Source organism: Pleuronectes platessa, chromosome 20 (genome assembly GCF_947347685.1).
Source record: "Pleuronectes platessa chromosome 20, fPlePla1.1, whole genome shotgun sequence".
Taxonomy (NCBI): Eukaryota; Metazoa; Chordata; class Actinopteri; order Pleuronectiformes; family Pleuronectidae; genus Pleuronectes; species Pleuronectes platessa.
The window spans coordinates 15,623,175-15,638,024 of NC_070645.1; the positions used below are offsets into that span (position 1 = coordinate 15,623,175).

Consider the following 14,850-nt stretch of genomic DNA (forward strand, 5'->3'; position numbering starts at 1 on the left):
TCTACAGTAACTGAGATTTCACAATTTACTTGTTATGCACATCTTACCGCACATCAGTAATATGCTAATTCAACATTTTCCTCATGATGTTTGAATCTCTGGGTAGCGGCTCCCGGCAGAAGTGGAAAGAACCGGGCAATCAGCTCGCCGGTAAAGGTTAGAACCGCTGGCATTTCAGCAAGGCAAGGAACCCATTTGTCAAAGACCCTGATGGAAATGCTACAGTGGCACATATAGATTTTGGAACATCTTGTGGATACTTTCAGCCCTCGACATAAAAAATGTATCACATGGAGATAGAACTGTGTGTTTTCTTAATGAAAACAAAAATGAGCCAAATCCAGAAGTTTGGAGTTTTTAGTATAACACAAGGATCTAGTGACGTGGATGTTGTGCGGATGGATCACTTCAACATAACACAAAAAGCAAAAGGCTAAATAAGAAACAACAAAAGTCCTGTTTTTAAGTGTCTGTGTGTTTGTTTAGTACCAAACGCACATCCTGCATTCGAATGCACTGTTACAATGAAATGCAAAACAAAGGCTGTTTACCCCCCCGGGGCTCGTTGCGGTCACATATGAGCTGCAGTGTTTGCTCTTAAGGCCAATGTATGCTTCTGCGTTTTGACGGACACGGACAGATAGGACCGCCCTCTCCAACGTGGAACGCCCTCTGCGTGCCTCTCCGAGGCTCCTCGGAGAGCTTTTCGTGCCGTGCTCATTTTTCTAACTACACGTCGAAATGACGGACAGCCCACGGATAGCACTTGGCTGTGATTGGTCCGCTAACGCCAGCATTTCGGAATGGAAACTTCCTGTTCCATTCCCTACATCACAATAAACCAAAATCACAACTACGACTCTATGATAAATGTGACAAGTGTGTCCGGCTGACGGTGGCTGGTTAGAGCACTTACAGCATGTGTGTACGGTCACATACGGTTATAACGAACTTTGATAACGGGGGTAGCGGGCTAGCCACCATGCTAACTGCGGTGGGAACAGCGCAAAAAACCCGCTGACTTTAATCCCACGGCTGTCATGACACTGTTTCTCAAACACCGTCAGGTTAGAAGCAAACACTTAGTATCGGGTGTCCGTGCTGACTGTGTGTGGAAGCTGGGGGGAGCTAGCTGCCTCCGTGTAGCTTCAAGCTGTTGCAGCTGTTGAATTAGCAACGCAGTTTGGAAACAAGACCGGGGAACCGCTGCGTTAAGACACGATAACATAAGCATTTTGACCCGCTGGGTGTCACTTTATTCAGCAAAAACTGTCGCGTCATCAACATCCTTTTTCTGTTACCATCGTTCACTGTGTGTGAGGAGCCGGGAGGACGTAAATAAACCAGCGTGGACTTCTTCTATATACCTCATGAGGTAGGCTTGTCTAAGCTCGACTTCCGTCTCGCCATCTACTGTTCTGGCGGTGAATTGTTTTCACAACAAAAAGGCTCGTAGAACTATAAATCAAGAAGGGTCCGTCCGATCCGTCCGTCCGTCATTCCGAAACGGACTCGGAGAAGCATACTGAGGCCTTTATTCCATCGGCAGAGGTTGAGTCAACATGTTTCCTCCGGCTGCTCCCAATCCTCGTTAGGAGGGATTTCATTATGAAATCCTGAGCGGCCACAAGAAAGCCACAGAAGCTCACGGTCACGCCGCTCTCGCCGTGGTCCTGATCATCAAGCCGGGGCAATCAAACCACATTGTGTCCCCATGCCACAGATCTCATTCATATTGTAATGGCTCTTGAAGGGAACTCAGACCAGGAGCTCTCACTTCTGGGTGCGAAAATAATGCGAGAAATGATAAAACAGCGCCGACATGCTTGTTACCAGACAACAAAGTGGTGCGTTGAAACATCCACTGGGCTGCTAGTGGGGGAGGGGGTTGAGTAAATCTGCAGAGGCCAAAAAATTACATAAACTGGTCCTTGTCAAAGCATCACCCCTCTCTAACCCAAAAAACAAATCACCAGTTTCCCAGTCCCAACCTCAGGCTGGTCCTTGCTTTGCCTTGAAGGAGATACTGTACATTATCCCTTTTGTTCAGTTTCTCTTTCTTGTAGTTTGGAATAAAGATTCTTTGTTGATATAAAAGTTTTTCAAATTTAAAAACCCCAAAGTTTGCGTTTAAGATCCTGAAACATAATCATTAGTCCAGCAAATACTTACAGGGTCTCCCCGAATTTGCATACTGCTAGCCTATAGCTGCTAGTTGGACGACCTCCTAACCAATGTACACAAAGAAAGAGCGGAGGCCGACGTCTTCTACCTGCATTGGAATTGGTTGACCAATAACAACCGAGTAGGCCAGCTAGCCAATCAGAGGGCTTTATTTGGAGGAGGACCTGAGAGGGATCGTTTGAAGAAGGTAGTGTGTTCACTGAACGTCAGAGCATAAACCTTTGGTGACGGAGTATCTACAGCCCGACACACTTATCCACCCTCTGAAATGCAAATGTGTGAGAAGCCTGAAGTGTTCACGAGCCTCCACAGTATTTTCCTGTTCACGTTTATGGAGGTAGCTCCCTATAAAGGCTTCTGTGAGTAAAGCCGCGTGTTGAAGATCTGTCAGCACGTTCCTGGAGCTTCAGAGGGCAAACCACACTATCAGCCTTTCTTTGACTTAGCACCTATAGACACCCTATATAACCCGGGTGACTGAGAATCTTCACACACCTGTCTCTCGCCGGCCTGGTGCCATAGCAACAGAGGGCTGTCTCGGTTAATCTCCGCCGCTCAGAGGAACCGTGAGGAGGAGCTGAGACATCCCCTGGTTCTGATGTGACTCCTGCCACCGGGAGACTCTTTCTATAACCGGCACTTCCATCGCTCTGTTTCACGTTTCCTGTGTTTGAACGTGTGGGTACTCGTGTTTCTGTCGACCTGAGGAACACAAGGTGGGAATTCCCGCCGCCTCCTAAAGTCTGAGCGATCGCCTCAGCAATTAGTCTGCTCCTGCAAAAAAAAAAAAATGACAACACCACCTGTCTAATCCGAGCCAGCCAGGGAGCCAGCCTCCTTCTCGTGATGTATTTAGACTCATGTATCCCTTTCTCAGGTCGTTCTGGTCTCTCTCCATGTCTACATCGGTGTAGCCAAGCCCACTGGGGTGTCAAATTGAAACACAGAGCAGAGCCAGACAAAACAAAAAGATAACGGTGCTTTTGTTTTTTTGCAACCTAATAGGAAAAATCCTATTTTCAGTTTTTGAGATAAATTGCTCTTCTGACACACACTGTCTGTAGCAGGCCACTGTTATCTCAAGGGGATTACACGCATTACTCTTTTCCTAGGGAGGCTTCGGAGGATGATAGAGGTGTTTCCATTTAAAACGTCATAAGCCAATCCTAATTCATCAGAGGTGCTGTGGCGCAGCGGGCCGCGGCTCGGCGGGTTTGAGATTCTCCCCACATTCTCTGTATCAACTATTCATGGCTCGGCAGAGTGAGTTATTATGGTGAATGACAGTGCCGGGGTCAGAGGAGTGAGGAATCACAGAGAAACAGCGGGACATGAGCAAAGGATCAATGCTCAGAGCAAACACAAGATATTAGTTATGTTCACAATCTCCCCGCAAAAGACTGATGGCAGCGTCTCCCTCAGGTTTTTAAACCCTGTCTCCTTTTCACTTTTGATGCCAAAAGGAAACTGTCATCAGGTGTTATTGTGTATTCACCTGCTGTGAGCCCAAGAGCCAGGATCTTAGAGAAGTTTGTGTATGTGCTGCTTTCATTTATGTTTTATTCTAGAATTTTATGTTTGGTAAATATAGTGAAAATACACTTAAAGAGAAATGCCCCACGTTTGAATAATGTACAACCTGATGAAACCAGAGGAGCTGCAGCAAGGGACAGTTTGAGGAAAGTGATTTATGGACATGAGAGCATGTGAAACTTTTCATTTAATAACCCGAATTCAAATTATGAACTGGAACATGAGCAGAAAATGTTTGTTTTAAATCCCAACTGAACCACAATAAGACAAACAACTCGTTCAAGCCTCTTCAAAGGTTATGAATTAAACTCTGAATAAAGTGTATGTTTCATAACTTTGCACTGATACTCAGTTTTGGTTTTGTCTCATTTGAACATTATAGCTGCCACACATCAAACTGTTTTCAGGTCAGCATTTAACTCGAAGCACCATCTGTCCGTGAACACGGGCTCTCAGGAACATCTGCTGGGGATTTCATTACAGCAGGTACACAAGTTCACTCGGACTCAAGGACAAAATGATTAGGAATTACACTGTGACCCCAAAAGTACATTTGTGGCTGTAATCCAAAAATATACATCTTAATTATGATAGAATACACTTTGCTTGTATTAAATTCCAGAGTCTTCACTGTGTGTGCAGCCAAACTGTAAGTCGAGTGGTGAGCAGAGGTTCACCACCATGAAGTGGGGATTTGAGTTTTTCTTTCTGCTGTTTTTTTGTTAGTTTCACTGCTTTTTAGTTTTCTCTGCAAATAAATAAAATATCCAAAATGATGAATGTGTTGAAGGCTGAAAGATGGATACGGGTTAATATTCCTGAATATATTTCCCCTCTTTTCGGTTCCACCCTGCAACTCAACCGAGCTCATGCATTAAAATACGAAAGAAGAAACTTGTCTTGTGTCAAAGTCTGGTTTATCAGTTTGCATCTCCTCAGGAGTATTTTAGAATTTCCAATTTCTCCAACACTGACCTCTGTCTCTGCCCCGAGAGCTTGAATTAAAAGAAAGCAAGGAGCGGATGGATGAGACAGCGAGAGAGAGCGCTCAGTCAGACATTCACACACGCACACGCACACAGACACACACACACACACACACAGACACACACACGCTCACTAGGATCCTCCTCTCCACAGTCCTGCTGTGCAGTTTCTATTTGGATAAAACTGAGCTGTCGCAGAATAACAAGTGCAAACAACAGTGGAGTCACACAGTCGACATCCACTCACGCAGGAGGAGACTGAGCCCTCTGTGTTGTGGAGATAAGACGAGACAGAGCAGGACATCTGGTCCCGTCTGGTCATTGTGCTCTCCGCCACCTGCACTTCAGCCATTACTGCTCAAGTGTTACCTGAGGCTAGTGTTGGGAAACAGTTTCTACAAGTGAAGCGACTGCGATATTAAAGTTCCGTGACCAAAAAAATTGGAAACATTTGCAGTTTATTGTGTTAAACTGTTATATAAAAATGTTGTATTTCTGTATTTGCCCACACTGTCCATCTGGTGGCATTGTGCATGTGTCACATGGAGGCTTGTTGCATCTATTTCTGCAAAGAACCTGGTGGCAGAAGGTTTAATTCGCCAGAGGCAGCCGGCTCTAATCCGAATGTCAGTTTAGCCAAGTCACATTCTCATGCACGCTGTCTTCACCAGACGCCATGGATTGATGAGATCCTCTGAAGGGCAGCAGGAGCACCGCTGGCTCTGACACGTCCGGGCTGGCAGTGGCCCTGCAGAGAGACGGGCCAATGCCCCTGTTAAAAATGACCTCCAGTAGCTGGGACATGATCATCATAAAAATGGATACTTATTAGAACTAAAAAGCTCTCCCTTCCTCTCTCCTCTCCTCTCTAGCCCATGTCTAGTGTGTGTCTGTGTTCCGACTGTTTCCCTCGCGGCTCAGCCAGAACACATTTTCTCGTCATAGTGTCAAGCCTGAAGCTGTGTATCACAAAATGAAGTGTCTGTTTATTGTCAGTTTTATCATCCAAGGCTTAAGTGGAAGGAAACATGCACACACGGACAAAAAAACACTGACACAGTTATGTCACAACTTTTTATGTTTGTTTCCCCCAGACAATGAATACAAGTGTGGATTCCTAAGGAGTGCCCCGGATGGATGCAATGGTCCATATCTTAACATAACACAAAAAAACTGTAAACAACACATTTCTGCAACACTGTGCATTTTCCTGAGAATGGTCGTCACGAGACGTACGAGGGGCGAAGCGGGAATCATCGAACTGTCCTCGCGTAATTGGGGGGGGGAGCAGTTAGAAATCATTTAGAAAGAAGGGACTCCTGTACAACGGCACTGGCTCAAGAAAACACTGAGTCATGAAATAAATACATGATGGATGTGCCGCGTCATCTACTACACTTCATCTGAAAGAAAAAATTGATAAATGCTGTTTCTGTGTGTGTGCGTCTCATTATTTTAACCACAGGATATCGCGAACACTCAAACAACCATTACAATAAGTGGCTTAGTTTTCTTCTCACTTACATTTATGTTTCCTTCATTTTGATAAATCACTCTGTTCAACAGTCTTTTTTAACATTATTACTGAAGCTGTTACCTCGATGTATGTGACACATTCAAAGACATAAACATTCAATAAAATCTAATGTAAGGAAACAGGTTGAGGTCATTATGCAAGTTTGTGTTGCTGTTGTGTTGCAGACTTTTGTCCGATAATTTAACAGTGTTTAATCGTATTTGTGTGTAGCACTGCTGTCCTTTGAAAACTGTTCAACTTTACTATTTACTCTTTTTGTGTGTGTATTTGTACACTGGGATGTTTCATTCTTACAGTTTAAGTCAGTTGTTTTACCTTAAAGTTGAAACTGTTATAGAGCCACATGATGAAGCCATCAAGTCTCAGATCTTATGGTTCCTTGAATTTGCTCACAGTCACGAAATGTTGTTGTTTTCACTGGACAGAGATGATCGATCCTCTGAACAGACTCACAGCTGCTTCTTCACACTTTTAAATATTTAAAGAGATTTGTGCAATAACACTTTGACGATTCTCTCCAGCAGGAGCTCACTGACATATAACACAACTATCCGCTGAGGATCCAGTTCTCATGCTTCACTTTAACATTTACTACAGAGAAAAACACTGTTCACTTTGGGTAGAAAGTGGCGAATGCACATCTTGTTCTGGGGTCTATTCTTCACGAGGTTCGTTTTGTTCCGTTCGTTTTTCTTTTCATTTTTCTTCTAGCTCTACTTTGAGATGTTTCCCGGCAGCTTCACATACGATGATGAAACTGTTTACCAGGGAGTAAACATGCCTTCCTCCCTAATAAGCCTGAATCGACAACATGTAGATGGCGTGGTAAACGCCCCCTTCACATCACAACACAACAAATGTGATCTCCACCGTGTAGCTACAGCACCTCAGACAATCATCTCAGTCCAGCTGTGAGGTGACATCAGTGTAGTAACACACAAAACACATCCGAAGTTAAAAAAACGACACGTCTATAAACACTGTCTGACACAGTCTGTGGTTCCATCGAGGAGGAACAGTGCGGAGTGTCTCAGCGCTGCCTGGAGAACAGGTTCCTCAGGGCGTTGTTGTAGTTCTTATTGAAGGCGGTGTAGATGAGCGGGTTGAAGAAGGAGTTGGAGTAGCCCAGCCACAGGAAGATGCTCTTCCAGATGGGCGGGATGTCGCAGGAGCACAGCGGCACAATGAGCTCGGTGAGGAAGAAGGGGATCCAGCACAGCACAAACACGCCGATCAGAATGCCAACCATCAGCGCCGCCTTCTTCTCCTTCTGCTCGCGCCACGTGTCCCCGTCCGTCTGGAAGGTCACGGTGGCGTGGCGCACGGTGAACACCATCTGGGGCTGCTGCGTCTCCTCCTTCACCTGCAGCCGATCACAGAACAGATCAGTCAGGCTATCGATTCAACGATCCGTCAGAATGAGAAAGGGGATATACCGACAACAAAGGCCAAGGAAAATCAATTACTGGAGGGGAAATGCTGAGAAGACATGGATTATATATAGGCTGAGGAGGAGGAGGAAGTATGAATTGACAGGCGGCTCAACAATCCACAGATTAAACACAGAGGACAGGAGCATAAAGTCAGAGTCATGTCTTCATCTGAGCTATTTTCCTGAAACCCATTTTGTGCCATTTCACAAACAAGCCGTGCAGCGAGGAAGAGGAAGAGGAGAATGTCAACACTAATCTGCTGACTTTCTCCTCCTGTGTTCTGTTGCCTCGCGCAGCTCAGGGCTGAATCGCTTTGTTTATCTGCCGAAGTCGACCGAGGTCACTCCGCCCGCCTCACAGCTGCTAAATGTTTCCCAGCTCCGAACGTGTCAGAAATGAAGCGCACAGAACGGATCCTCTAAAGCTGTTGTGTTCAGTATTTAAACAAAAGGCGGCATCAGGACGGGGGGGGGGGACTTTTTTCACTCTGAATGGAAATTTTTTATTCGAATCACTTTGGGTCAGCGAGGTCCATGACTGATGAGATGGAGGAAGAGAATCCATTTACAGCAGAGGCCAGAAGTTAAAAGCGCAGTGCTGTTGGGAAGGAGGTTTCAGATTCAATGGGAGGTTGATGACATGTCAACCCTCATACACTCACTGGTCCAGCCACTGAAAGAGGCTCTTTACTGCAAATCCTCCTTCACACAGGAGATCGATGAGGTTGTGATGCACCTTCGACCTGAGAAACTGAGACGCAACCTTCAGTGACATGAAGCTCTCTGGAGAAATGGAGAAAGGAATTCCAATATAAGCCCTCATGACAACGAAATGTAATCGAGGTTTGATATTTTACAGTTTAACCATAAGCTCCAAATATAGAGAGCTGGAATTAAGAGAATAAACATATTGTAAATGTAAACATGACTCCACATCTTTTCTGAATAGTTTATCCTCTGAAATAAACTTTTCCGTATCAACAGAGATCCTCTTAAACCTGTGAATGGATCATCTCTGCCAATTATCAGCCAACCGATATATGGGTCGGGCTCAAATCCACGTCCAGCCGGATCGGTTGACATATCTCCAGTGACCCGACCCATCACACAAACGTGCTACATGCTCAGTCGCTCACATCAAATGGGTTATCGCCTCCTTCTGCTCCCACGTCAGGTGGTTTGGTGATGTTCTTACAAAAGTCAACAGTCGTGGCCCCTGTGCACTGTGACGACTTGCCAAGCTCGCTGCTATCCAAAGCTTATATATATATATATAATATCTTTGCTCTAAACTTTTACGCAGAACCGTGAATTCATATTAATATCTATATATATATATATACAGCCTCCCAGAGGTGAGCCTGCATATTGACAAGCCCTCTTCTCATCCTCATGGCCGCCAGGTAAAGTAAAAATGAGTCAGGCCCTCTCGAGAGCCCCAGTTCGATCTGTCTCTGCTCTGAGGCAACTCAATTATAAAGTTTCAGGTGATTATAAACTAATGAAAATGTATGAATGTTATATCTTCAGTTTCTGCCAACAGATTCTCCTTAATCCCACAAAGTGTGTAAGTCATCAGGAGGGACACGTTAAGTCGTATGTTCAGGTCATTTAGTCAGGAAACAAACATTAGTGCAACCAGGTCAACAATCCCTGCTCCGTAGCTCCAACTCTCCAGCGTGGTGTGTGTGTGTGTGTGTGTGTGTGTGTGTGTGTACGTGTCTTAATGTCTTTGAGTGGGTATTGTTGATGGATGAGTGCAGCAGGTTTATTATCTCCGGTGTTGATGCCACTGGTCACATCGCCGCTGACACCGTGCAGCGCTCTCCGCCTCCTCGACTCCTCAACGCACACGCCGGGGAAATGATGAGAATAAACTTTGTCTGGGTCACGAGAGACATTCGACCATAAGCTGCTGATACGTCAGCAGCGGAAAGCAACATTACCAATAAAACATATTCAGATTAATTGCTACGGCTGCAAGAGTGATTGCCTGCGTAATGAAACTTGACATGAAAGGGTCGTTTTGCAGAATGGGTGTCGGCTGCTTGTTGTAATTCTTCTAAATTGAACTTTATTTTTTAATCTGGATCTAATAACGCACATTTTCACCTATTCAAAATTAGCATTAGTCCATTTCGTTGTCATATCTGTTCGTATAATTTATATTTATGATTAAGCGTCACCATATCTGCACTCTCAATTGGAGCAGGGACTGATGCATGCCGATTTTCAGTAGGTTTTAATGAATTGCTTCAGTCACACATCATAAAATGGCCATTAATTCAATGTGCAGGACACTTTGCACACAGTTAAGTTTCATGTATATTTATGCACAAAATGTCCTGGGGTTGGAAACGGCCCCAATTCTGCAGAATGGCTCAAATTCTATTCTGCCAAAGCAATAAAAGACGTCTCTAATTCACTAGACAATTGCTCCCCCTTGATCTTCTTCTCCCAACTCATGTTACACCTCCATGACTAAGAGGCGTCTGGAGGATTTGAGGTATCTGCAGGACTTAAATGAAAAGATCTTTTCTGGGAAACACCTCCTCTTCTCTCCCCTGTGGATCTTGGCCAGGTTGTCACGATGTGCAGACTCTGTGTGCTTTTTCACAAGAAGCAGTTCATAGGTGCAGTAAAAGAAGATGTCTACTCCGGGATGTCTAATGTCTATCATTGATTTGTTTTGGGAGGTATCTCGAATTGCATTTGCGAGTGTAAAGTGGGTTCAGACACAATCTTCACGGTGAATAAATGTTTTCTAATGCTCGAGGAGTAGATCTCGATCGGCTGTCTGCTGATTAGAGAGTTATCAAAAGGCAGGGAGGTGCAGTGGCCCATTAAAGATGTTGGAGGTGGGTATTTATAGCCGTCCACCTACGCACATTAGCGTTGTGGTGGTGATGAGCACGATGGCTTTGATTATTTGTCCGTATGCTCATAGATCAGATGCCTAAGTTTCCCTGATTACTGTTGAATGGCTCATCATCCAAAATAAAGAATAATGGCAGTGTTTGTGGGTCAGGGGCATCAGCCAGTTGCAGCAGGAGAGATATGCACGATTCAACAGAGGAGGGGGAGGATAATGATATTGTGACTCACAGGGATGAGGGGTTATTTTAAGAAGCTGTATCTCTAAAAAGAAAAGAACAAATATAATCACCTCCGCCATGGGTGTGATTGTGTTGCTCTTGCGGGAGCCAATTCGAAACTTGGCCGCCTTGTAGATCTTCCAGTAAACAAACAGCACCACGCACAGAGGAAGGTAAAATGCCCCGAAGGTGGAGAAGATGGTGTAGGACGGCTCCTGGCTCACCTGGCACTTCATGCCCTCTGAGTAGGTCTCCCCCCAGCCGAAGAGCGGCGACAGGGAGATGATGGAGGACAGCAGCCACGTGAGCGCGATCATCACGTTGGAGATCTTCTTGCGCGTCTTGAGCGTGTACTCCAGGTGCCGGGTGATGGACCAGTAGCGGTCCAGCGCAATGGCCGTCACGTTCCAGATGCTGGCCGTGCAGCAGAGCACGTCGAAGGAGATCCACACCTGGCACAGCACGCGGCCCAGTTTCCACAGGCGGCCGTTCAGCTCGTGGACGAGGCTGAGGGGCATGACCAGGGCGGCCACCATCACGTCGGAGATGGCCATCGAGGCCACCAGGTTGTGGGGGACGCGGTGGAACGTCCTCACCCGGAGGATGGTCACCAGCACCAGCAGGTTCCAGACGAAGGTGGCCACCACCAGCATGGCCAGTAAGGTGAGGGTGAGCACGCTGAAGACGGAGAAGGGCCGGTAGATGTTTCCCCCGGAGTCATAGTGGTCCGGGGGGCCACTGAAGTTGGCCGTCAGGGTGCTGGTGTTGGGGTAGGTCATGGTAGCTGCTCACCGGCCGGCAGCCGAGGGCCAAGACCACGTCGAGACACTTCCTGCAGACAGTTGATGCATTCTGCAGAAGGAGAGGAGAGAGGAGGATGACACAGGTTTCTCTCTAACGTCTCAAAACCTTTTCGTATTCACAAAATTTGATGAAATTCCACGAAATATGTTTCTATGAATGAGGGTTTACGATGCCGTTCTCACACACACAAAAAAAAGAAGAAGTGGCTTTTACCGTGTGGTGCGAATGTGCCGGCGTCGTTCACCAGAGAGGTGGTTTAGTGATTTGCTCACAATAGTAAAAAGCACTTGAGTTTCTCATTTCGCTTCGTTCACCAGAGAGGTGGTTTAGTGATTTGCTCACAATAGTAAAAAGCACTTGAGTTTCTCATTTCAGCTGTCAAGCAACCTGCCCACAACTTTCAAGTGCAATTTCATCTGCCGTTAAAAGGGCTCGAAAGAACAGCCGCGACATCTCAGTGCCTGGGAAAGGACCATGAATATTCAGTTTCATCATCCCACTGCTGTTCATGGATTTGCATCAAAGTCGGGCCTCCCATGCAAAAATCAAATGTTTTAAGTGTAGTCTTTGTTGTGCGCTCATTTGGGGAAAGAGATCCCTCCTCGCGAGGCTTTGTCGAGTTGGATGGATGTTTTCTTTTTTTTACTTTAATTTGCGAGTGTCCAACAGGCAGAAGCTCTGGATTAACATAGGATTGTCTCAGTTTTGGGGAAGAAAAGATTTGACATGCCAGCTCTGTCGATAGATTCACAGTCTACGCTTCACATCGCTCGACAGTGCAGAGGCCAAGGATTTGAAAATCCACTTCTACAGTTTGTCGACTGGATGTTTTGTGGAGATCTGCTATTGATCTTTACAAATTATAGCCTCTGTGTAAAGTGGCAATTAACCAAACCATCTATTCTACAGCTCCAGCTGCCACGTTAGCTGTGAATGGAATCATGTGACTTATCATTAGAAATCCATCGTTTGGTCCCGAATACATTGTTATGATAATAATGAGTCAAGGAATCGTTTTTCAGCAGCATCACTGGGGGGAAATTAATGATTTCATGCCTCATGTTTTGGAAAATACGCTCAGATGTGCCCAGTTTAACAATGTCCTGAGTTCATTTTAATGGTGTGGATGCTAATTCTTATCATAAGTCATAGTTTAGTATTTATAAATACTTAGTTTGGACCTACTTTTAAAGGGATAGTTCACCCAGAAATGAACATTCCTTCATTACATACTCACCAGTGTGCGGGTGGAGGGGCTGGGTGAAGTGTTTGGGTCCACGAAACACTTTTGGAGTTTCAGGGGTAAACAGTGCTGCTGCCAAATCCACAACAATTGAAGTAACTGGGGGACCGATTCTTCAAACGTGGAAAAGCAACAGAAGGAAAAAACCTAACATGCCTCCAAACTGCTAATGTGGTGTCCTCCAAGTGTCTGGGGGCCCCGAAAGTCAAATTCAACTCCAAACGGCCTCATTTACACCACGTGTTTAGTCTAAATGTCAAATGATGTCAATTGTATTGGATTTGGCTGTGACGCTGTTTACCCCTGGAACTCCAAAAGTGTTTTGTGGACTCAAACACTTCAACCACCACCTCCATCGGCATAGTGGCAAGGAGATAATGAGTGAATTGTCGTTGTGAACTATCCCTTTAAGAAACTGTTACCCTCCACAGTTTCTTACCTTGACCCAGAGTTTTATCTTGAATCTTAAATACAATCATTCATTTTGCATATGTCTCCTCCTGTGGTGTTGTCACGCGGGGACGTCACAGGCCTCTGGGCACAGAGCAAGTGTCCATAATGAGTTCAGCTAATTAATACAATCCATCTGAAATAACAGCTACTAATTGAGTTTCCTCAATGGGATCAGGTTCCTGCAGCTGATTTTGGCCCCTGATGACATCACTTGTGTTACTGAGGCATCGTCGTATCATCTGATGATAAATTTCCCTTAGTCTGAATTCACAAGGACAGCTTGATGTTTTTCTACAACTGACAGAAATGAAAAGTTCCTGGTGAAAAGCTTTATGTGTTTTTGCAGCCGGTGGGTTGTGTCAGACGGATCCGCTGGCTGTCAATCACCGGGTTCTATCAATAAGTCCCGAGGGGGGGGACAACAATACGAGACACGTCTGCGCCAGCCGCTGTATTTATGTGACATGTGACACCGTCTCCAGGCATCACAGACCATGGCCTCTAATCAAAGGGTCCAGCCGGGCTCACAGACAGGCCCCTGCGCTCTCTCTCTCTTCTCCCCGCTCCTGTTAACAAGACTAATAGCCATGAAATTGGACAACCGTTGAGGGGGGAGGGGGGGGGGGGGGGGGGACGTACAGTGCATGCAGCTGCAGGGGAGCACGTGCTCATGTACTGTATATATATATATATGAGTGGGGAGGAAGACAGTGGTATAGGAGGGTATATACACCGCGTTCCACATTATTATGTAAATTACACTTTGCTCAGATTTTCCTAAATAGTAATGCACAGCCAGTCATTATAATTTTCAAGTCATCAACTGTTAGAGTATAATTCAAATTTTATTGAACAAACCTCCCAATGATAACAGTATTTTTTTCAAAAATGAAAAACTCAAAATGCAGTGTTCCAAATTATTATGCAGAGTTTCTGAGTTTCAAAGTTTCAAGATATTTTATAGGTTGTAAAGAACTAAAAATTGTCATTTGTTGAATTTGCAGCATTAAGAGGTCATATTTACTGAAATCAAAAAAAGTTTTAATCAAAAACATCTTAACAGGTCAAGTTACATGTTAACATAGGACCCCTTCTTTGATATCACCTTCACAATTCTTGCATCCATTGAACTTTCTTTGAGTTCTTTGATAGTTTCTGGTTTAATGTCTTTGCAGGATGCCATAATTGCCTCCCAGAGCACCTGCTTGGATGTGAACTGCCTTCCACCCACATAGATATTTTGCTTGATGATGCTCCAAAAGTTCTCAATAGGGTTAAGGTCAGGGGAAGATGGGGGCCACACCAGGAGTTTCTCTCCTTTTATGCCCATAGCAGCCAATGCCCCAGAGGTATTCTTTGCAGCATGAGATGGTGCATTGTCATGCATGAATATGATTTTGCTTCAGAAGGCACGGTTCTTCTTTTTGTACCACGGAAGAAAGTGGTCAGTCAGAAACTCTACGTACTTTACCGAGGTCATTTTCACACCGTCAGGGACCCTGAAGGGGCCTACCAGCTCTCTCCCCATGACTCCGGCCCAAAACATGACTCCGCCACCTCCTTGTTGACGTCTCAGCCTTGTT

At 45.2% G+C, this 14,850-nt stretch overlaps 1 protein-coding gene across 1 annotated transcript; it reads right to left on the reverse strand.

Annotated features, from left to right (window-relative positions):
* Positions 1 to 7,270: 7,270 nt before the first annotated feature.
* On the reverse strand, positions 7,271 to 11,546 carry htr5ab (5-hydroxytryptamine (serotonin) receptor 5A, genome duplicate b). The gene is made up of 2 exons (XM_053412863.1): positions 10,827 to 11,546; positions 7,271 to 7,603 (listed from the first exon to the last, which is right to left on the reverse strand). The coding sequence occupies exons 1-2, from the start codon at positions 11,544 to 11,546 to the stop codon at positions 7,271 to 7,273; spliced, it is 1,053 nt and encodes a 350-aa protein (XP_053268838.1).
* Between the last annotated feature and the right edge of the window lie 3,304 nt (positions 11,547 to 14,850).